Source organism: Staurois parvus, unplaced genomic scaffold (assembly GCF_062004578.1).
Source record: "Staurois parvus isolate SC_StPar_1 unplaced genomic scaffold, SC_StPar_1.0 ptg000017l, whole genome shotgun sequence".
Taxonomy (NCBI): domain Eukaryota; kingdom Metazoa; phylum Chordata; class Amphibia; order Anura; family Ranidae; genus Staurois; species Staurois parvus.
The window spans coordinates 22107766-22130025 of NW_028317813.1; the positions used below are offsets into that span (position 1 = coordinate 22107766).

Sequence of the window (22260 nt, forward strand, 5' to 3'; positions counted from 1 at the left end):
TATTGTGGCCTGCGACTGATTACCAAACCACTTAAGTGGCTCTCGCTCTTTAAAAGATTGAGCACCCCTGATTTAGAGGGACTCTTAACCCCCCCTGGCGGTATTCCCGAGTGTAGCTTGGGGTAAAGTTTCAGTACGAAAAGCGGTAACCCCGAGCTACACTCGGAATTACCATGCAGCGTTGCTCTGGGATTCCCTCTTGTACTTACCTTGTCATGCACTCCCGCGATGTCCCCCCTGCAGCATCCCCGGCCATCTCCTCCAGCCGATGCCGGCATCCGTCTTCCAGGTTCCGGTCCCAGCGAGCGTCGGGACGTACAGGACGTACGGGGGCTGGAACCAGCAGGAAATTAAAAAATTTTAAAAAGTGACATTCGCTAATACACTAAAAAAAAATTACTGTTTCAAAGCATTTCACATACATTTTGTCCCCAGTGCTTTGTCCTGTGCCCTGCCTGCATTTTTACTTTTCTTTCTGCCTGGAAACTGAGAAAAGTCCATGGCGTCCAAAAAGCATCCCTTTAGGTCAAAAGCGGTTTTAGATTAGCTAGAGAACAGCGATAGTAAATCAGAACCACTTGCAGAATTGAGTGATAATGATTTGTGGGGAAATTCGTCATCAGACACTGAAAACGATTTTGCGACTTTGCTCAGTGATGTTCGAACTTGGTGCTATATTTCAAATTTCAGTGTTTTTGGTTTGATTATATTGTTGAATTAAATGTATTATTATTATATTATTATTTTTTATGATTATTTATATTATAATTTATGATTTTGTGTTTCAAATTTTATCATACCTGGGATGTTTACTAGACAGATTTCAGCGAGTTATTCCTAAAAATTACAGGCCTACAATAAAATAACAACATATTTCCATGCAAAAAAATGTACCTTTTTCAGCACAGAAATATTGACATAATCAGACCGCTAGGGAGGTTAACAATATATACAAACAGGGGCGGACTGACCATTTGGAAACTCGGGCACTGCCCGAGGGCCCATGGTCAGTAGGGGGCCCCATGAGATGCCTCTGGTACCTTTTTCATAGGCTTTTTTGAGTTTGGGCAAGGACACAGGGGCCCCATGATCCCCTATTGCCCGGGGGCCCCATGAGTTGTCAGTCTGCCCCTGTATACAAAACATTTCTAACAAGAGTGGTTTTTTTTAATTGTACACTCTGCCTTCTGAATTTTCCTCTATGAGTAGTGTGTTATAATTTGACTGTGGGAAAAAATAACAATTGGAATCATAATGCTTGTCTAAAGTAACTCAGACAATTTACTTTTTCCCAATCTATCTCCATCTGTCTGATGGATGTAAAGAAAATATATATCAGTCTGTTATTCACATTACTAGGGAGATGTGGGATTTAAAAAGTGTAATAGAAATTGGTATTTTCAGGATCAGGCCTTTGCCATCCTTCTCTTGGCACCTTCTACTATATAAATTATTTGCTAGTTACATTATACTAATTCTAGGAAGTCTTGGATTTTTCTGGGATATTTGTCTAAGTTTACTAAATAGATGAATGAAGGCTATAGTCAAATCATACTTCACTACACACATATGTATGAGAGAAATATATTATAAATATAATATAATAATACAAAGGTTAAAAAAAGTACATAAAATTAAAAAAATCCTGGCACTGACCTAACACATTTTAAAGGTAAAACAGTTCTAAGCTCCACCATTCTGGTGCTAAGCTATATTAAATGCAAGATCCTTTATTGCAAACTGATGATCTGGCATTTAAAAGATCAGTGGTAGGGACAAATATTGGCACCAGGGTGGTTGGGGCTGAATAATGATTGAATAAAAAATGAATAGTAATCAGAAACTGAAACCCCAGGTACAGTCTTGGTTCTGTATCCAAGGGGTTTCACATGTACACAGTAAGTAATATAAAGACTAACACAAGTAACAGGTGAAAAGGTAACACTTTACAAAAGATTAAAAAGTTTACCTTTGAAATGTTTTATATCAGGACACATTCATGTTAATTTGTTATTTCAGTTCTAGAAAAGTAAACTCAGTTTGTAAGTTTGGCTTTCATAATCTTTTATCAGGGGATGATCATCATGCACAGCTAATAGAAGATATGGAAATATCAGCCCAACATGAAGTGGATGGAGAAGAGATAAAATCCATGTCATCACCATCTTTGATAGACCCTATATCATCGCCAGTTGATACTAATGGATGTGTCAAACATTCAGAAGGTACGTTCTTGCCATTAGCTATTTTTCCTTGTAGTTGAGGCTGCCCACATAATACTTTTCAGTGCTTACTATTTTAAAGGACCTGGTGCTGCAGTTTGCCTAACCAACACTCAAAGCATGCATTATCTCTGCAGGGCTGATGAATCCATTAGCTGAGCTCTGCTTAGCTAAACAAAAAAAAAAAAAATCCCATTCACACGGGAAAACAGTCTGTCCAAAAAGTGCATTGTGTGGCACTTCTAGGGTCAATTTTCCTCAAGCTCATGGGATAGGGGCAAATGCAATAAAATAAAAAAAAATAAAGCTGAGTTTATATTGGTTATCTTGAAAAACGTGTGCTGAAATTTTGCACATAATGGAATTGCAGAAGGCATTGTTACACATGTAACCTTTTCCTTAAAGTGTATGTCTGTGGAAAATAAAAACAAAACATATTTAGTACGTCTCTGCAATACATGCACATTTCCCCATATTTTATTCTTTTAAAATGCTACGTGTAGACAAGGAGAGAGTGAGGTGTTCTGTAGTCCAGCAAAAAAGAACTGGGCAGGGCTGATAACACTGCCTGGGATTTACATGGCTGATATATTGTAGAGATACATATGTTTTTTTTCATCTCATTTAGTTTGCTCTAACATGTATGTTGGCAAGGGGGGAGGGACAAGGTCCCAGGAAAATGAATGTTCCAGTCCATGCTCACTACACAGTGACTAGAAACTGTGAACAAAACATTACACTTAAAATGTGTATTTAATATGGTGGTGCTACTTGCAATTTGCATTGGCTATATGCAAAACATGGAAACTTACAGTGGTTGTAAACCTCAGACATGAAATATGAACAAAGCATATCCCCCTTTAGTGTGTACTTGTCTCAATTTAGAGCACTAAGTGTCATTTCTGCCTGCTTCTTCATTCCTCTGCTATCAGCATGAATAACTTCTGACAAGTTATCCTGACACCAAGAGAAAAATGGTGACAGGGGAGTGACCTCCAGCAGTATGACAGCCTCATTTATGTTCCTGTGTGCTGTGTGAAGGAGGGTGTATCCCTTCCCTCCATTCAGCACTCAAATCTCACTCTCCTCACTGAACTCTGCAGACTGTAACTCTCCACACCCTTTTTTCTGAATGCTCAGACAACCTTTAAAATTCAGCACTTTGAACAGATACAAAGAAGAGAAGACTGTAGATAGACAGATACAACTTATGTAGGAGGATTTTTTCATGTCTGTGTATCACCTCAGGTCAGTCACTTCACTGGGTATATGTAAGGGTTTACAACCACTTTAAGGCAACCAATCAGCTTCCACCTTATACCAGATATATCAAAGATGCATTGGTCCCTTCATTTTGCACAGTCTTTGCCCTACTTTTTAATAAGAAAGTAAAAAAAATTGTTTTAGTCATATTACACATTTTTAAACTTATGTATCTTTTATAATATTCCAATATTTTTGTACAAATAAACCTTTATTGCAGGGTTATTCAAATACACTTGGTTTACGAAGCATATGGTGCTCTTTTTTTTCTGTAGCCACACATATAGAACGTATCAGAATCATCAGTATGGAAGCGTATGGGATCACACTATCCAACAGCACATTTATCTCAATCAATGATGATAACATTGCAGGGGAATCAAAGGCAGACATTTGACCAAAATTGAGCACCACATATTGAGTCTACTGGTAAAAGTAAAAAAAAGTGCATCACCAGCCAAGACAAGAAAGAAAGAGAAAATTTTTTTTTAACGAGAGTAAGCAGTAGAATAGATCCTTGAAGAATAGATTGAAATAAAAAGGGAAAATACAGGGAAAAAAAAGAAAAGAGGGGAGGGGGGTGAATTTGGATTTCAAGGGAAGAAAAGAAAGGGAATGCAGTCTCCAATCCCATCGTCTAAGGGGGGGGGGGGTGATTTCCATTATTTCTTAGTATTTATCTGATAATTTAAAATTGGGTCCAATAGAACCATGTCTTGAAAAAACGGTCTTCGTGTTGTTTTCTGTCTCATCCCACTGACCAACCGTAGAGGCCAGGGGGGATTTCCAGTGGTATGAAATTCAGGTCCAAGTGACATTAATAAGATGAATTACCAAAGAGTGGAAGTAATTCTGCCTTGTGAGTGAGCTGAGACATAGAAGATAAACCACAGGGTTGTCCATTAAGGCCAATCCGGTAAGTTCTGAAATTAGGTCACAGACCTTAACCCAAAACAGCCAGATGTGTGGGCATGACCGAAATATATTTAGTAACTATGACGGACTGCCTCTCACCCCAGCTGGGTGATTCTCTCAAAGACTGCTTGCTTGCCGCTGGGACACAGGACCAAAGTATTATAGCTGGGCAATGCACCCAAGACTAGGCGACACTAGCCTAGCTGCTTAAACTTGGAACTCCTTTATTGAACAGAAATACAGATTTTTATAGACTCAGAAATAGGGGAAATCCCCACATGAACAATAAAAACAAATATTACACATTAGGATAACCACCCTACAGGGTCGGACTGACCATTCAGTCACTCTGGCAATGCCCGAGGGTCCAGGGTCAGTAGGGGCCCCATAAGATGCCCCTAGTACCTTTCATAGGCTTTTTTGGGTGTAGTTTGAGTGTGGGCAAGGGCACAGGGGCCCCATGATCCGCTATTGCCCGGGGGCCCCATGGGTTCTCAGTCCACCCCTGCCATCCCGCACTGCAAACGGTAAAAAGTACAGCCAACAGCTAACAGTGATCTAATTAACAGTAAGCTAATCAACAGCCAAGCACCCAGACAATGCTTTGATTAATCAGGAAGTCCACCACAGAAAGCCCAACAGCAAGCCCATCCATGAATACACAACATGCATTACTCATGCTGTCTTTCAGGTGTTTGCTTTCACTTGTAATAATCTGTCTATCAGAAAAGTCATTATAACTCATACAGTATTCCAACAGTCTGAAAAAGTGGAATTAATTTATCTACAAAGATTTATTGAGGGAGATTGGTGATAAATGTTTTTGTTCCAAGTAGAAGAGTTTCTCCAACCCAGTCTGCACGAGAGGCACCACATTTCCTCTGACCATTAACCTGTACTAGATCAATATTACACCTTTGCATCCACTCCAAAAGGGAATCTTTATTCAGAGAATTAATCCAAGCCTAGCTCCCAGCATTCATCAAATTGTTGTCCATCACTAGAGAATGATCTGCTCTCTCCATGGGCCATAATCAGTGGGTAGAAGGCAAGCCCCTAGTCTCCTCCAAAAGCCCCTGTCCTGGTTGGGTCTGTCACAGTAACATACTCCTAGAACCCCTGCATCTCCAGCAGGTGTTGTCAGCATCAGGGAACATTCAATGTAATCTCACCAGGCCCCTTTACCATCTGGTTAGTAAATTGTAACTAAAGTGTGGATGACATGGAAGAGTTATGTGCAAAATGGAGAATATATTTCCTTTGCTCAGGTGAGAATTGTTGATTGTTCTCCTACTCTGTCAGGAAAGGTGGCGCATAGTTATTAGGGGGAGAAGTAAGTGCAATGTAGATAATAGAGAGGCCATGTTTGAGTATGGACCTTACAGTTAGTTATATTCGAAAGACAAAGGGTCCTGAGAATTTACCTGTTTGAGATGTATGGAAAGTAGAAAAAGCCTGATCTGATAGGCCTGCCATAAGAGTAATGAAAGGTCAACTTTAGATTGCATTGTGAATATGATTTTCCAGGCATTAGCTGTCCTGGCTGTCCTAAAGTCCATTAATCTGAAAATATTTGTGGAATGGGCAAAATTTAGAGTCCAGGCAATCTAGAGCAAAATCAGGGTTGCCAATTACTGGCAAAATGGAAGAGGTGACAAATGGTGGTGCAAACTTCAATTTGCACTGATTATGTGCAAAAACATGGAAACTTAGAGCAACCAATCAGCTTTCACTGTACCCCAGTTATATCAGAGATGGACTGGTCACCGCTCAAAGTCTTTGCCCTATGTTTTTGAATGCGAAAGGTAAAATGTTTAAGTCAAGCTTATTTTACATATTGCATGTTTATAATGTGATGTATCTTTTATAATATTTTAATATGTGCAAATAAGCCTTTTTTAGCAGGGAGAATAAATTATACTCAGTTTACAAAGCATGTTGGGCTGTCTAATATAGAAACACCTTGAATTTCCTGCATACTTGTTGGCAGCTTATGTGTAACCACAGCAAATGATACCACTAGCAGAGTTGCAGAGAGTGTCTGACTCTCCTTCGAGTCATTCAGCAGTAGCGATATGCACCATGAAAAAATGTCTTTAGTTTAGTTTCAGATTCATTTGTAAGTCAACCATTTTGTTTAATCATATATGTTATTTTAGAATGATTCATTTTCAGAATTTTTATTGTATGTTTGAATTTGTTTTGTATATTCGTTGTTCTGAATTGATTTGTATTTTCAGAAGTTATTTCATAAGATTCGGATAAATTTTTAATGTCATTATGTTATTTCAGCGACTTTGTTGTGACTTTGATGCAACTTGCTTGTGACTTTGACAAGACTTCCATGTGACTTCCTTACGATTTCGAAGCGACTTTGATGTTTTACTTCACTTTGGCTTTGGCCAATCATACAGAGCGTGACAATTTTATTGAACTTACAAAACCCTCAGTTCCAAATGAATGAATATGAACAAATTTGTTGTTTTCCTTAAAATTTATTTCAGATTAATTGAAATTCATTACTATTGTGATTTGGAGATTCGGATACTTCCGAATCTCTAAATAATGAAAACTGTGTCCAAATTTTGATTCATAACTAAATGAATTGCATACGTCTATTCAGCAGTAGTGTAAATTCCCATCTCCCCACTTTCTAGGTCTGTTCCACAATGGTAGCAGAAGTTTAAGGGCTCTTGTACACTGCAGCTGATAAACTCACATTTAGGAGCTGTTCAGCGTTTTTTTCAGCAGCCCCTGAACTCACCCTAATGTTTTCCTATGTGTTTATGTACACATCTTCGTTTACAGTCATTTATAGGCATTTGAGTTTACAGCTTTTTTTTTGAACGCAGAAAAACTTGTGTTCAGTAGTCAATTTTATCAGCGTTTCAAAAGCAAAACGTGGCTAAACGTGGCAAATCGCGTTTATAAGCATTTGAGTTTGAATTTTTTTAGTGCCCGATGCTGTCCAGAGCCTTTTTTCATCATGAAAAATGCATGCAAAGCGTTTTCAAGGTATTCAGATGGACAAAACACTGAACACAGGATGTTCCTACCAAGCTTGTCACACATTGTACTGACCAATTCACACCTCAGACCTCTCCCACCCTTGGAAACAAAAGATATGTTAATGACCATTCCCACCTCAAATTCTTTATGAAGAACCCTGCCAGGTGGCCTTAATGACTCACTCCACCAGACACCTTCCCACCTTTGGAAACAAAAGAAATGTTAATGAGCAACTCACACCTAAGTTAATCTTAACACTTACTACTGTCTCTGCTTCTACTCTCTGTATTTCTCTGAAACAGTCTGAAATAGTTAATAATTTACCACTTTTCAGTGCATTCTGGGCATTCAGGTTTTCCTGCGCTTATCTTTAAAAAACGCTTCTAAACGCAAACGCACAAACGCTTATAAACGTGTTATGCAAACGTGGCTAAACAGACGTTTTTTAACCTACGTTTTCCAGCAGTCAGTTAACATCATTCAGAAGTGTTCCATGTACATGGGGCCTAAGCCTTTAGAAAACAACTGTTTACCTGCTTGATGACAATTTAAAAATATTCATATTCATATTTAATATTCCATATTTACTTAATTAAAAAGAGCCTGCATTAACAAACACTAGGAACTGGATAATTCTTACTTAACAGAAAGTTTTGTGACCTACAGTACTTGTACGTACCTTCAAGAGTAATTATGGGTGATTGGCCTATAAAAGCAATGTGACATCAATATTACCAGCTAAATATGTCACCAATGGAAATAACTTTAGAAGTTTCAGTAGTTCCCACGCGTTTCTCCCATTGCCCACACATTACTAACTGTAGCGTATAGCATCAGATGGAATATAGGACTGAATCACATTAACAAAAATAATTTTGCACTTACTTAAAAAAATTGCCTTTCAGTAAAAGCAGAAAGTAGTTAGCTGACGTTTCCAGTGCTAGCAGTGCTGGTACATTGTAATCTGCGTTTTTTTGCAAGACAGATTGTCCAAGTAATGAGATCATAAAAACAATACATTATTTTACATTAGTGTCCCTGATCACCACCACAGCAGTTATATGATAATGTTGTACTGGAACGGTGACAATATGTAAAAAAAAAATTGTAATTGTTTTTTTTTTAATTTGTTCGTTTTCCAAAAAATTTTGACAAAAAATTGCAACTTCAAAACACTCGCCATGCCTCTTACTAAATACCTTGGACTGTCTTCCAAAAATGGGTCATTGTGGGGGTATTTGTACTATCCTGGCATTTTCACGCCACAAGAAATTAGATTGGCCATCAGTACATCAGGATTGATCAATTGTCAGATATATATACCTTGGTTTGTGGACTCTATAACTTTCCTACAGACTAAATAATATACACTAATGTGGGGTATTTTCACCAAAGAAATGTAGCAGAATACATTTTAACCAAAATTTATGAAGAAAGGTTATTCATTTGCAAAATTTCATAACAGAAACCAAGAAAAAAATGTATTTATTTTTTTCAAAAGCTTCAGAGTTTTTTTATGTAGGAAAAAATTAAAAACTCAGTGGTGATTAAATACCACCAAAAGAAAGCTCTACTAGTGTGAAAAAAATGATAAAAATTATTTATGGGTACGGTGTTGCATGACCGTGCAATTGTCATTAAAAATGTGACAACACTGAAAACTGAAAATTGGCCTGGGCAGCAAGGGGGTAAAAGTGCCCGGTATTGAAGTGGTTAAACTAGATGTGCTTATGCACTGAAAAGGTTGCTTTCCAATATTTGACTTACTTAACATATACAGTGGGGATCGAAAGTTTGGGCACCCCAGCTAAAAATTTGTATTAATGTGCATAAAGAAGCCAAGGAAAGATGGAAAAATCTCCAAAAGGCATCAAATTATAGATTAGACATTCTTATAATATGTCAACAAAAGTTAGATTTTATTTCCATCATTTACACTTTCAAAATAACAGAAAACAAAAAAATGGCGTCTGCAAAAGTTTGGGCACCTGCAGAGTTAATATCTTGTACTGCACCCTTTGGCAAGTATCACAGCTTGTAAACGCTTTTTGTAGCCAGCCAAGAGTCTTTCAGTTCTTTTTTGAGGTATCTTTGCCCATTCTTCCTTACAAAAGTCTTCCAGTTCTTTGAGATTTCTGGGCTGTCTGTCACGCACTGCTCTTTTAAGGTCTATCCATAGATTTTCAATTATGTTGAGGTCAGGAGATTGTGAAGGCCATGGCAAAACCTTCAGTTTACACCTCTTGATCCCCCCTGGATTTTGAGGTGTGTTTAGGATCATTATCCATTTGTAGAAGCCATCCTCTCTTTAACTTCAGCTTTTTCACAGATGGCATCAAGTTACCATCCAAAATTTGCTGAAACTTTATTGAATCCATTTTTCCTTCTACTCGTGAGATGTTCCCTGTGCCACTGGCTGCAACACAACCCCAAAGCATGATTGATCCAACCCCATGCTTAACAGTTGGACAGAGGTTCTTTTCATTAAATTCTGTGCCCCTTCTTCTCCAAACGTACCTTTGCTCATTCCGGCCAAAAAATTCAATTCTAACCTCATCGGTCCACAGAACTTGTTTCCAAAATGCATCAGGCTTGTCTGTATGTTCATTTGCAAAGTTCAAACGATGATTTTTGTGGTGAGGACGTAGAAGAGGTTTTCTTCTGATGACTCTTCCATGAAGACCATATTTGTACAAGTATCTCTTTATAGTGGAATAGTGTACCACAACTCCAGTGTCTGCCAGATCTTTCTGGAGGGATCGTGCAGTCATACGTGGGTTTTGAATTGTTTTTCTCACAATCCTGCGAGCTGTTCTGTCTGATATTTTTCTTGGTCTTCCAGATCTTGCTTTAACTTCCACTGTTCCTGATGACTGCCATTTCTTAATTACATTCCGAACAGAGGATATTGACATCTGAAAATGCTTTGCTATCTTCTTATAGCCTTCTCCAGCTTTGTGAGCGTCAACTATTTTCAATTTCAGTTTTCTAGACAACTGCTTAGAAGAACCCATGGTGCTGATTGTTGGGGCAAGGTCAGATGAGTCTGGGCATTTAAAACCTTTGAGATTGACATCACCTGGTCTTCCCAGACGATGATTGGGAACAATCCATGACACTGGCAGGTCTCAGCTTGGCAAAGGGGGCAGTGCATGCTATAAATTCTGCAGGGTGCCCAAACTTTTGCAGACGCCATTTTTTTGTTTTCTGTTATTTTGAAAGTGTAAATGATGGAAATAAAATCTAACTTTTGTTGACATCTTATAAGAATGTCTAATCTGTAATTTGATGCCTTTTGGAGATTTTTCCATCTTTCCTTGGCTTCTTTATGCACATTAATACAAATTTTTAGCTGGGGTGCCCAAACTATCGATCCCCACTGTACTAACTATACCATATACAATTCCCCAAATTCCCCAGATTCTTTTTTTGAGGTTTACTTTGTTCGTGGGAGTCACTTGGAAGGCTCAAACACCAGGAATTTTTTGGAATTACCACTTTATGACTTTATAATTTTTGAAGGACACAAGTATATGATTTTATACACAATTATTGTTTATTATGGACACTTTTTGATATTATTTTATTTTTTGATTCTTTATTTATTTTTCATGATTTGGGGAATTGTATATGGTATAGCATATGTTAAGTGTTAAGTAAGTCACAGATTGATATACTTTCAGGGGCAAAGGTGTAATTTTATGCTATACGGTTTATTTCTAGATTTAGATTCTATTTAGGTAGATACCGTCATTTCTATACACATGCTTTCCATATTGGAGGGTTATAACCCCTATCAGTTTTTTTTTTGCCATCTGTGCCCCATTGGAAGATGTCCCCTCTATTACTTTTCTGGCAACAACCCAACATTTCAGATTTTCTTCTCATTTCACTTTTAAAGATAATAGTAAAAAAGACAAATAGAGAGGATGAATCTCCCTAATGGGAACAGACAGCAGTTAAAAACCTAATAGGTGTTCTAATACCTCTCTACTCTATCCAAAACTTAAAGTGGAACTGCACTGCATCTGAGCACCACAAACCAAAAATGTTATTTGATTAATTGTTATTATTCAAAGCAAACTCCCCCATCCATCCATGTCTCCATGCTTTATTTTGCTTAGAATTCATTTTGAAAAAAACCCCTCTGGTATTTCTGGCAGTGGCCATCTTGAGTAAGGGCAGATGATCCATGTAGCATTTACTTCCTGGAATCCATCTGCCCTTAGCTCAGCAATTGGCTGAGCTGAGAACCCTCCCTCCCCTCCTGAAGACTCCTGGGATGTATGACATCATTGCCTAAGCATGGAAACCAAGAAGTAACTGAAGAAATGTAAAAAAAAAATGTAAATATGATATACTTTCCTATCTATTTATCAATACTAGCAGCATAAGGATTAAAAAAAGTCCACGATAATTGAGAGAGTGAAGTTCTGCTTTAAAAAAAATAATTCTTTAGTTATACTTTTAAGTAAATACAAAATATGTTAAATGTAAAATAGTGAATGAAAATAGTTATAAAAAATATATTAAAAAAATCACACACATATATAAATACCCTTCTTCCACCAATAAAAAAGACAACATTGTATTTTTTATTGGTGGAAGAAGGGTATTACAGTATGTGTGTGTGATTTTTGATACTTTTTTCATTCAATATCTGACATTTGTATAGATATTTTGTATTCACTTAATTCAACTTAGTTGGTTTTGATACACCATGTGTTTCCTGTGAAGGTAGCTTTCCTTTTATATTCTAGTCACCTTTTTTCCTTTGTATTAATACATATGCTGCAGGGACTGCACTGACTTAGTGAAATGGCTTCTTTATTAGCAATAAAAACTGACAGGGGTTCTAATTCTTCTCCACTGTATCCATCCCACTGGATATCGCATGAGATAAAATACCACATGGTTTCATGAGATATATACCGCATATTTCGGAAAAATACAGCATGCGGTATTTCAGAAGTGTTTTTTAGTGAATGCCAAAAAAATTTTGAAAAACACTGCATGGTATTTTACTGCATTTCTTAAAACGATAGATACCAGTTTGTGAATGGAGCCCTGTATGTTTTAGCCGATATACATTGGCACCAGCCTTTTCTTATAATCATTGAAGATTGGAGGTTTTCAGAGCCCTTTGAGGTTGGGAGCCATGGCTCAGAAGCTGAGAATGACTCAAAGGAGGTGGTAGCTCTAATACACCTGTTCCAGTTTGAACTTAACCATGTCTGAGTTTGATTGTCCCTCCTCCCCACTCCCCAACTGCCTGGCACTCACACCAAGCTATAGGCAAGTGTTCCCAGGAACACTTACACCATCACCTCTGATAACAGGCCACAGTGATCTCTGCTTCTGTGCTCCATTAACCATGCCCAGGATCACGTCTTCCAAGAAGTCTTGGGCATGGTACACTTAATGATTCTTGGGTGCAGTTCAGAGCACTCACACTACACAAACAAATCGAACCAAGAGGGTGCACCATACCTGGGCTCAGGTAAAACTGCCACCCTAAAAATAATATTTTAAGATCTAGATCCTGAGATGAAACACAGATTGCAACTTCAAACAGGTTCATATCTTGATTTATGATTCCTATCTCAGGTACACCCACTCGGGAAACAAAGTTCTCATTTTGCACTCAGACTGCTCTGCTGTTTTTAGTATGTACTGATGTACTATGGTACGAAGGTACTATGTACACTGGGGAAGCAGTGTAAGAATGTAGGGTCTGCACTAAATATTCACAAAAGTCCATTAAAGTAGTTGTAAAGGCTCAATCCTTCTGTGTGCAGAAGTGCCCCCAACCCCTTCAATACTTACCTGAGCCCCATCGAGATCCAGCAATGTGCATGACAACCTCGGCTGTCCTGGGTTTCTGCCTCCTCATTGGTTGAGACAGCAAGCAGGAGCCATTGACTCCCGCTGCTGTCAATCACAGCCAGTCACCCCATGAGGAGAGAGAGGGGGCGGGCCAAGCTGCAGCTCCGTATGTGAATGGACACACAGAGCAGTGCGTGCCCCCATAGCAAGCAGCTTGCTATGGGGGCACCCAACAGAAAGGAGGAGCCAGGAGAGCCTGTGAGGGACCTGAGAAGAGGAGGATTCAGGCTTTTCTGTGCAAAACCACAGCACACAGCACATAAGTATAGACATGTTTATTATTTTACAAAAAAGAAATTAACCTCTAGTATCACTTTAAAGAATAAGTACCTGTTTCATCAAGCATTTCAAAGTAGCCAAGCACTTATACCATGTGTAAAAAATTTCAAAATTGTAACCAGACCAATGTCTCTACACTTTTAGGAAGAGACTCATTTTGTTTTTGAATTTTTTTTTTAACCTATTTCTATTCCCTGTTATCATTTGAAAGGTACTGCAGTAAAATCCTGTATGCAATGTGGAAAGGAATACAGCTCACCTGGTTTACAGACAGACCTCCCCTGGGATGTCTGTCAATGCTCAGGCATCCTGAAGAAAGACTTCCAAGTAAGTATTTGCTTCCTAAACATTTCATTTTCTCTGAATAATTTGCTTTTTTCTGCTTCTTGCCAAATCAATAGAAATGAGGCACTTTCCAAATGTCTTTACCTATAACACTTTTATATCTTCCATTCACTTCATACTCCATGAAAAATGTGATAGGATGATATGTAATGTAATGTCTCAAGATAATAGAAAGAGATTCCACTGTTAGGGCAACCGTAGAAAGGTAAATTCTTCCTGTTGAAATGATTTATGAAAAGTGGAGTTGGAACCATCCTATAGAGTTCTGGACAAATTCCAAGAGTCAACTAATGTTGCTAAATTATTAAACATTTCATTTAACTGTTTTAACAAGTGTCAATAAATCTACATGTCCTTTGGCTCCATAAAAGTGTCTCTGGCTTCCAAGCTTGGACTAACTGCTCCTGTGTAGCTTGTACCTCTTCGTGATCACAACTACAGAATCCCACTTTGGATACCAAAACAGGACCAGCATTTCTAGTGTCATTAGATGCTCTACAGCCAAACAATAATACAAATTAAGCATTTATGCTTCAGTTGAAAAGTTAAAGTTAAATTTGGACCTTTATTTTTTTTAATTTAAATAATTTTTTTTATTGAGCCACCTAGATGAGATACATAGACTTACACTATGTTTCAAACAAACAAAAAATCAAAATAACTCACACTGTCAACATGGAAAGGAAAATCCAAAATCCGCTGCACTCTTCAACCTTTATTAAGTGAAAAAATATATATAATGGCGCCTATGGAAAAGGAAAAAAATATATCTATATATATATCTATAAATCACTTATTATAATATACCAGCTGCAAAAAATCACCATAAATCAATAAGGTGTAGTAAATACCACAAAAAAATATTTTGCGCTAGTAAATATAAAATTATCTCCATAAATCAAATATATAAATGATGCAAAAAAAAATATATATATGAAAAAATGTCCACACTTTAAAAAATATAACACAAAAAACGTGCACCAAAAAATATATATAAAGTGACAATACCACCACCAAAATTAAACTCACCAGAGCTAAAAAATATTTTTAAACCATGTATTGCTCTGGGAACAGTAGTATGTCCAAAAAATGTCCACACTTTAAAAAATATAACACAAAAAACGTGCACCAAAAAATATATATAAAGTGACAATACCACCACCAAAATTAAACTCACCAGAGCTAAAAAATATTTTTAAACCATGTATTGCTCTGGGAACAGTAGTATTAATAATAATGATAAGTCATTCATAGATGTATCTTCAAGGAATAGTATTCTGCAGAGCCCAGATCCACATAGACCAATTTCAGATGGAGCAATTTACTTTCAAATCAATTATCATCAAGGAAATCCACTCCGTGAGGACGTCGATGACGCGTAGGGCGGAGCTTGATCGATGTGACGTCATTACGTTTCCAATGAGCTACTGCGCATGTGCCGAGTAGCTGGGTCTGTTTTGCTGTGATTGCTGTTGATGCTGGTGTCGGCTGGGACACCCTTTGAGTTAAGTACAATGAGTACTAAATAAAGATGATGTTTTAATAATACTGCACCATGAAGTTCTTCTGTTTCTTCCGAGTGTCTGGCATTTCCCTCTTTGGATACGTTTGAAGGTGGCTTTCTTGACAAGTGGATTTCCTTGATGATAATTGATTTGAAAGTAAATTGCTCCATCTGAAATTGGTCTATGTGGATCTGGGCTCTGCAGAATACTATTCCTTGAAGATACATCTATGAATGACTTATCATTATTATTAATACTACTGTTCCCAGAGCAATACATGGTTTAAAAATATTTTTTAGCTCTGGTGAGTTTAATTTTGGTGGTGGTATTGTCACTTTATATATATTTTTTGGTGCACGTTTTTTGTGTTATATTTTTTAAAGTGTGGACATTTTTTCATATATATATATTTTTTTGCACCATTTATATATTTGATTTATGGAGATAATTTTATATTTACTAGCGCAAAATATTTTTTTGTGGTAACCTTTATTAAGTATCTATAAAATCATCATCACAGTGTCAGGAACAGTGAAGGGTCAATGCGTTTCACACTAAAGACTATCGCTTATTCATAACCTATCGCCTGCTATGAGAAAGTAATATAAAAATAATTTCCCACAACCGAATTAGCAGCATATAGTATATAATAATTCAATTTTCATCCTCTCATACCAAAAATAAGAAGCAAAGACATAGAAAGAACGTAATAGTTCTTACACCTGTAACAGTTGTTCCATGACTAATTGGTAAGGAGCTAGTCCAGGAGTCTCAAGCTATGCCTACCACAGAGGAAAGAACTTACGATGCACATGCCTATGTTGGCAAGTTAGTTTTTTCCTGGATCAGAACAGAGTTAACCTGATTGATCCAGTGTTTTATGGTAAGGACATGAGGAGCCATCCAGAACCGGGCAATTTGTTTTTGGGCTTTATATAATAATCGGATAATAGCTATATGATGTGGTGAAGGAAAGAGTTCCTCATCAACCGTGCCCAGTAGGCATACTACAGGATCCATTGGAACTTTAAGCATAAACACAGCAGAGATATTTCCAGTATCAGAAAAGTTTTGGAAATCTCCATAAGAGGTATATAATGTCGCCCTCATCGTTACAACATTTAGGGAAAAGAGGACAGTCATGTCTGCCATATTTATATAGCCGAGCTGGTATACGACAGGCTCTATGTAGCAGGAATAATTGCGATAGTTTATATGATGGGGAGACTGAACTGAGGGGAATGGATTGTAAACCCAACTCTCTCCCCCAAAGTCTCCCAGGTCTTGTGCCCATCTACTCCTACAGGGCAATTTAGCAGTGTCCTGTACAGTAGAGACCGCGGGACCATTATTAATAGGCTGTTTCAAATATATGCAGATCAGTAGTTGGGCCATAAAGTTGTGCCATCCATGCTCATATGAAGTCCCACTCACTTTTCTGCCCATAAAAAGACATTGTTGCCAATTATGACATAGAGTGTATAGCATGTCATATGGCAGGTGCTTTGATGTGGCTTATTTATCACGATTTCTAGGCCATTGCATTGCTATTTCATCACTCTCCATCCACTTTACATACAGTAATTTGGAGGCAGATGTCTGGTCTCATGTGTTTTCTTGGCCACAGAAGATCAATACATGGCTTTTCATGTTGGTATGATGTCTGTTCTGATTTTATAAATGGGAGTTAGGAAAGAGCTAGGATGCAACTCACCCCGGGTATTCTATCACATGACTAATAGCTAAACACAAGAGAGTTATATAAAAAGAGCTGTTTTACCTGCCAAAGGATTTGTATTTCCGTCCAGAGATTCAGACTAACCCACCATATAGAAGTGTCAGTTTGGTGATCTGACTTTTGTTTAATTACAGGTAAGCAAGGCAGCTAGGTCACCTCCATGTCCTCAATTTGTATAGGATAGTTAGGAAGCAACAGCAGCCTCTTTCTATTAGCATGCTCATTGTTAGCACATGTGCATGAAGCAGAGCACGATTGGCTTCCAGTGCTAGTCTGCCACCTCCCAGTCTGAGTTCTACTGTGCAGCAATTACTTGAGCCTCATATGATTGTACTTATACTAGCTGTAATTTCAAATAAATGTAACGATTTAATAAAAAATGAATAGAGAGCTACAGTAACTGTTGGTTTGATATCTGCTGGAGGTCAGCTTTAACTTTTTACCTGATGATGATAACCTATATTATTCTCTTGACATTCATCTTGACACCTCACAGGTGTTAACACCATGAAGATTAAATAGAATGATATATGTATATAGGAAGGCAGCAGGGGAAGGAAGTCACAGCTCTAGTAAAGCCATTGCATATTAGCAAGCTGGAAGATAATATCTACAAATCTACAGACATTTCTGCCAATACCTGATAGCATTCCATTTAATACGCTCCATACGGTTTACTTTTATGCTACACATAGTGACCTTCAAACTGCCTCAGCCAGAATTAGTAAAATTAATATATGTCACAGTTGTATCACTTGAAAATAGATGTTCTTCCAGTGGTAGCAGATGAAGGGTGTTAAGCACATATATGACCTGTTGACAATCTATGGCATCAAACATTTCAATTTGAAAGACACCTCAATACAACATTACATTTCCAGTCACACGCTGTACAGAATGTCCAACTGCTTTCGAAAACCACTGCTTCAAAGATCCCTAATGTAGGGGCCTAGTTTCATCCCTATAGACTTATTGATTCCATGGGCCCAGCTAAAGTGGGAAAAAAGATTTAGGTGAAACCCTTAAGCAGGCACATCAGATTAAAATTTGGACAGCTGCCTCAAAATGATTCCTTGACATACTGGCCCCGGAAACCACATACTAGGTGCTTTCACACTGGTACATGACACCTGACTGCCAAGCCAAGTTTGCCCCAAATGCCTCCCAGGAGAGTTTACAAAGTTGCAGAGAACAAACACTTTCCAAAATATCTGGAGGCACTGGCCCAAGGCAGATCTGTAAACCATGTTTTGAATGAGCATGGCAGACCATTTAACGATTTAAAGTGTGTGCGGTGTGCCATAAGGAATGGCTGCTGCACACATCTCCTGCATTTTTCTGTGCGGGTGGTTGCAGCTGTGGTCCTGCAACGGCAATCACCCACACAGATGTGAACCTACAGTTGTGCTCAAAAGTTTGCATACCCTGGCAGAAATTGTGAAATGTTGGCATTGATATTGAAAATATGATGATCATGCCCAAAATTTTTCTTTTATTGAAGGATGATGATCATATGAAGCCATTTATTATCAAATAGTTGTTTGGCTCCTTTTTAAATCACAATGATAACAGAAATCACACAAATGGCCATGATCAAAAGTTTACATACCCTGGAATGTTTGGCCAATTAGAGGTTAATGTCCCTCATCTGTGGCTTTTTAAATTGCAATTACTGTCAGTGTATAAATAGTCAATGAGTTTGTTAGCTCTTACGTGGAAGCACTGACTAGGCTAGATACTGAGCCATGGGGATCAGAATACAACTGTCAAAAGTCCTGCGTAACAAGGTAATGGAACTTTATAAAGATGGAAAATGAAATAAACAGATGAACCTTGATTACTCCCTTCTGTCTTCATAGCTGGAACAATCAGTTCATGCCGGGTTGAGGGCCCCACAGATACCTCCTGTACCCAGGGCCGTGGATAAGAGGGTACCACCAGTCCTCCTGTACGGGGCCCAGGCCAGCAGGGAGGGCACAGGCAGCTATGTGATTTGGATGTGGACAGGGAGGGTGATCAGCACATTGTGGGGGGGCAATTACCAGTATGGCTCTCTCTGCAGCAGCTGAAAACTGACTTCTTCTCCTCTCCCTCCCACTGGCTTTCAGCTGCTGTAGAGAGAGCCATACAGGGGATCAGTTCCAGTAATTGCCCCCCCCTGCTGCACACATGACCAACCCTGTACACTATACATTTCCCCCTGCCGCCCAGGCCCCCCACTGTGCCCCCACTGTGCAGTGCTGCCAGCTTCCTTCCTCTGCTTCCCACCTGCAGCTGCTAGCACACAATAGGATCCTTTGGGATGGAGAGTGGAGGAAATCTCCGGTAACTACATCACATTTATCAGCCCCTTCCTTTCCTGAATGAACAAGATGAGTGATCAGTACTGATCACTCACTGTGTTCATTCATAACTGAAGCATAGTAAACTGTTTTTTTTTTTGGGGGGGGGCAGGCCCTGTCAGGTTGGCTGTATGGGGCCCCATGGCTTCTAACAGCAGCCCTGCCTGTCCCTACACACCTATTTCTCTCTCTCCCCTTTTCTTTCCTTTTTTTATATTCTGGCTTTTCCCCTGCTCTTCTCTCTTGTTCTAGATAATATTGAAAAACAAGGTCTTGCAAATAAATTCCCCCTTTAGACCTGCACATAATCATTTTTCGATTTGTTCAACAGGATTTACCACATGCATCTCTTTCTTTAGAATACCCTAATGTGCATATAAAGCTGTTTGGACCTGTCATAAGCTTTCATTTATACTAAATATCTCATTCTTCCCATTTTGTACTTTTTCACTCTTTTCTACTTCATTGACTGAAAATTTTAATCTATGACTTACACCTGCATTTACTGCAAACCAAAAAACTCAAAAAAACTTTTGTGAAAAAAAAAAGATGTTCATTTTTGTATAAAACTTCTAAGCATTACCCAATCTGACTTAGAGGAACTTTAATGAGTGACTTATATTTCAGACAACATTCAAGAATGTTGCAGAAAACCGGAAATTTAAGTGCATGGAGTGCGGAAAAGCTTTTAAATTTAAGCATCATCTGAAAGAACACACGCGAATACATAGTGGTAAGTAAATTCTTCAGTAGGTCTGGATTTATGTGTACAGGTTGGGAGTTGGATTTAGCCTATCGCCCTCTAGGGGCCAAGGATCTCACTAAAAGCCATTACATAGCATTAAAAGTCACAGTTCTGTGTGGGCATTTCACTTTCAGGCTGGAGGCCCCCTTTACACCTGTGCTCCACACACTCACTTAGAGAAGGACCACTTCTCTCTTCCGCTAGCAGCTGGATCAGTTCCTATCCTCTCCAACACATAGACTCTGTAGCGTTTTGAATGGTTAAGCATGTCTTATACTCTACCCAGGGGCGGACTGACCATTTGGAAACTCGGGCACTGCTTGAGGGCCCGGGGTCAGTAGGGGGCCCCATGAGCTGCCCCTGGTACCTTTTTCATAGGCTTTTTTGAGTTTGGGCAAGGACACATGGGCCCCATGATCCCCTATTGCCCGGGGGCCCCATGAGTTGTCAGTCCGCCCCTGACTCTACCAGCCCTCCCACATCTTCACTATATTTGGCACATTACACAGGACATAGTACAGCCTATGTACTTCTGATTAGCAAGGCCTTGCATAATTTTACTCCAGGCCAGGTCCCTAGGCTATCCTTGTACTTCAGCAGACTCCAAGATGGAGAGCAAAAAACTAAGTGGGGAACATGAAGTACATCTGCCCCCTCACGATCACCAGCTTCCTCTGCCAGCTGGCCACTACTCCTTCTTCACCTTCTACCTTCACATCCATAAAAGTTTATTGAATATTCGCTGTTCGCACATAACCAAAAGGGTTAACTTGCTACACTTGACTCTGCTTGAGCTCTGTGGTTCCTAACCTAGTAGATTAACATGGCTTGAACACCTAGAGTAAAGTTCTTTCCTATACACCAGTGTTACATTTTATTCTCCCACTTAGAATACTTCTTCCCAGTAAGTGATATAGACAACTTCACTCATTAAATATCTTTTTATTTGCAAAATTGTAAACTTAACATTAATACATCACATCATCATCCATCACGTCATGTATAAACATACACCTACAATCAAAAGGCCTACAACTGGCTGTGCGATTTTAATTGAGCTAGATTGGCTGCGCTGCTACATTCACTGTCCCTAATGTACATTATTTATTTATTTATTTTAGGTACTTCTATAGTGCCGTCAATTTACGCAGCGCTTTACATATATATTGTACATTCACATCAGTCCCTAACCCTCAAGGAGCGTAAAATCTAAAGTCCCTAACCCACATTCATACATACACATACTAGGGACAATTTAGACAGGAGCCAATTAACCTACCAGCATGTCTTTGGAGTGTGGGAGGAAACTGGAGTACCCGGAGGAAACCCACACAGTCACAGGGAGAACATGCAAACTCCAGGTACATACATAGAATGGCTTATAAATACATGGTGCCACCCATACCTTAGAAATAGTAGCCTTCACAAAAAAATCCTGACACATTGTTGCCATAAAGGACAGGTACTATTGGAGGGTGCTGCGTCCTGAAGAATAGTTACATGATGATACAAGTCCTCTCTGTCTGCTTTCTACACCGGACTCTTCCTCTTCCTCCATGCTCTCCTGCAGTTATGCCCCTCACAAGTGGTGGTAACATACCTGCAGGGGAAACTGTGTCATAGATGACCCGACCCTTGTAGAATCAGCCAACACTTTAAACAGCAAATAGTTACAATACTAATTGGCATAATAAACATAAACATCCACCACATAAAGTAGGTACCTGTCTACATTACTACTACATGTCTAAACTTACAGCTTTTATCTTCTGAAAGTGACTTTGACTTAAAATGTATCTGTAGTTAGACTTTTTTCTGTTTCACTTGTTTTCAGTTTTTTTTTTTGGGGGGGGGGTTATGTCTGTGATCTGTTTGGGACATATTGAGCGTGAAAATCCAGCAACACAGCTTCTCAAAAAATGTAGCTTTATTTCATCCATCACATAAAAGGAGAATCAGTACCAATGCAGTACGTATTTCTGCTTCCTACAGAGGCCTTAGTCATAATAAA

The 22260-nt window shown here is 38.7% G+C and overlaps 1 protein-coding gene across 1 annotated transcript in view; it reads left to right on the forward strand.

The window, feature by feature from the left end:
• LOC149473404 (uncharacterized) overlaps positions 1–22260 on the forward strand; it is a 133124-nt gene that overhangs the window by 93171 nt on the left and 17693 nt on the right. Inside the window, exons 2-4 of the mRNA XM_089681285.1 lie at positions 2073–2225; positions 13786–13901; positions 20132–20237. Coding sequence (XP_089537411.1) covers positions 2073–2225; positions 13786–13901; positions 20132–20237 — 375 coding nt within the window. The remainder of the gene's footprint in view (positions 1–2072; positions 2226–13785; positions 13902–20131; positions 20238–22260) is intronic.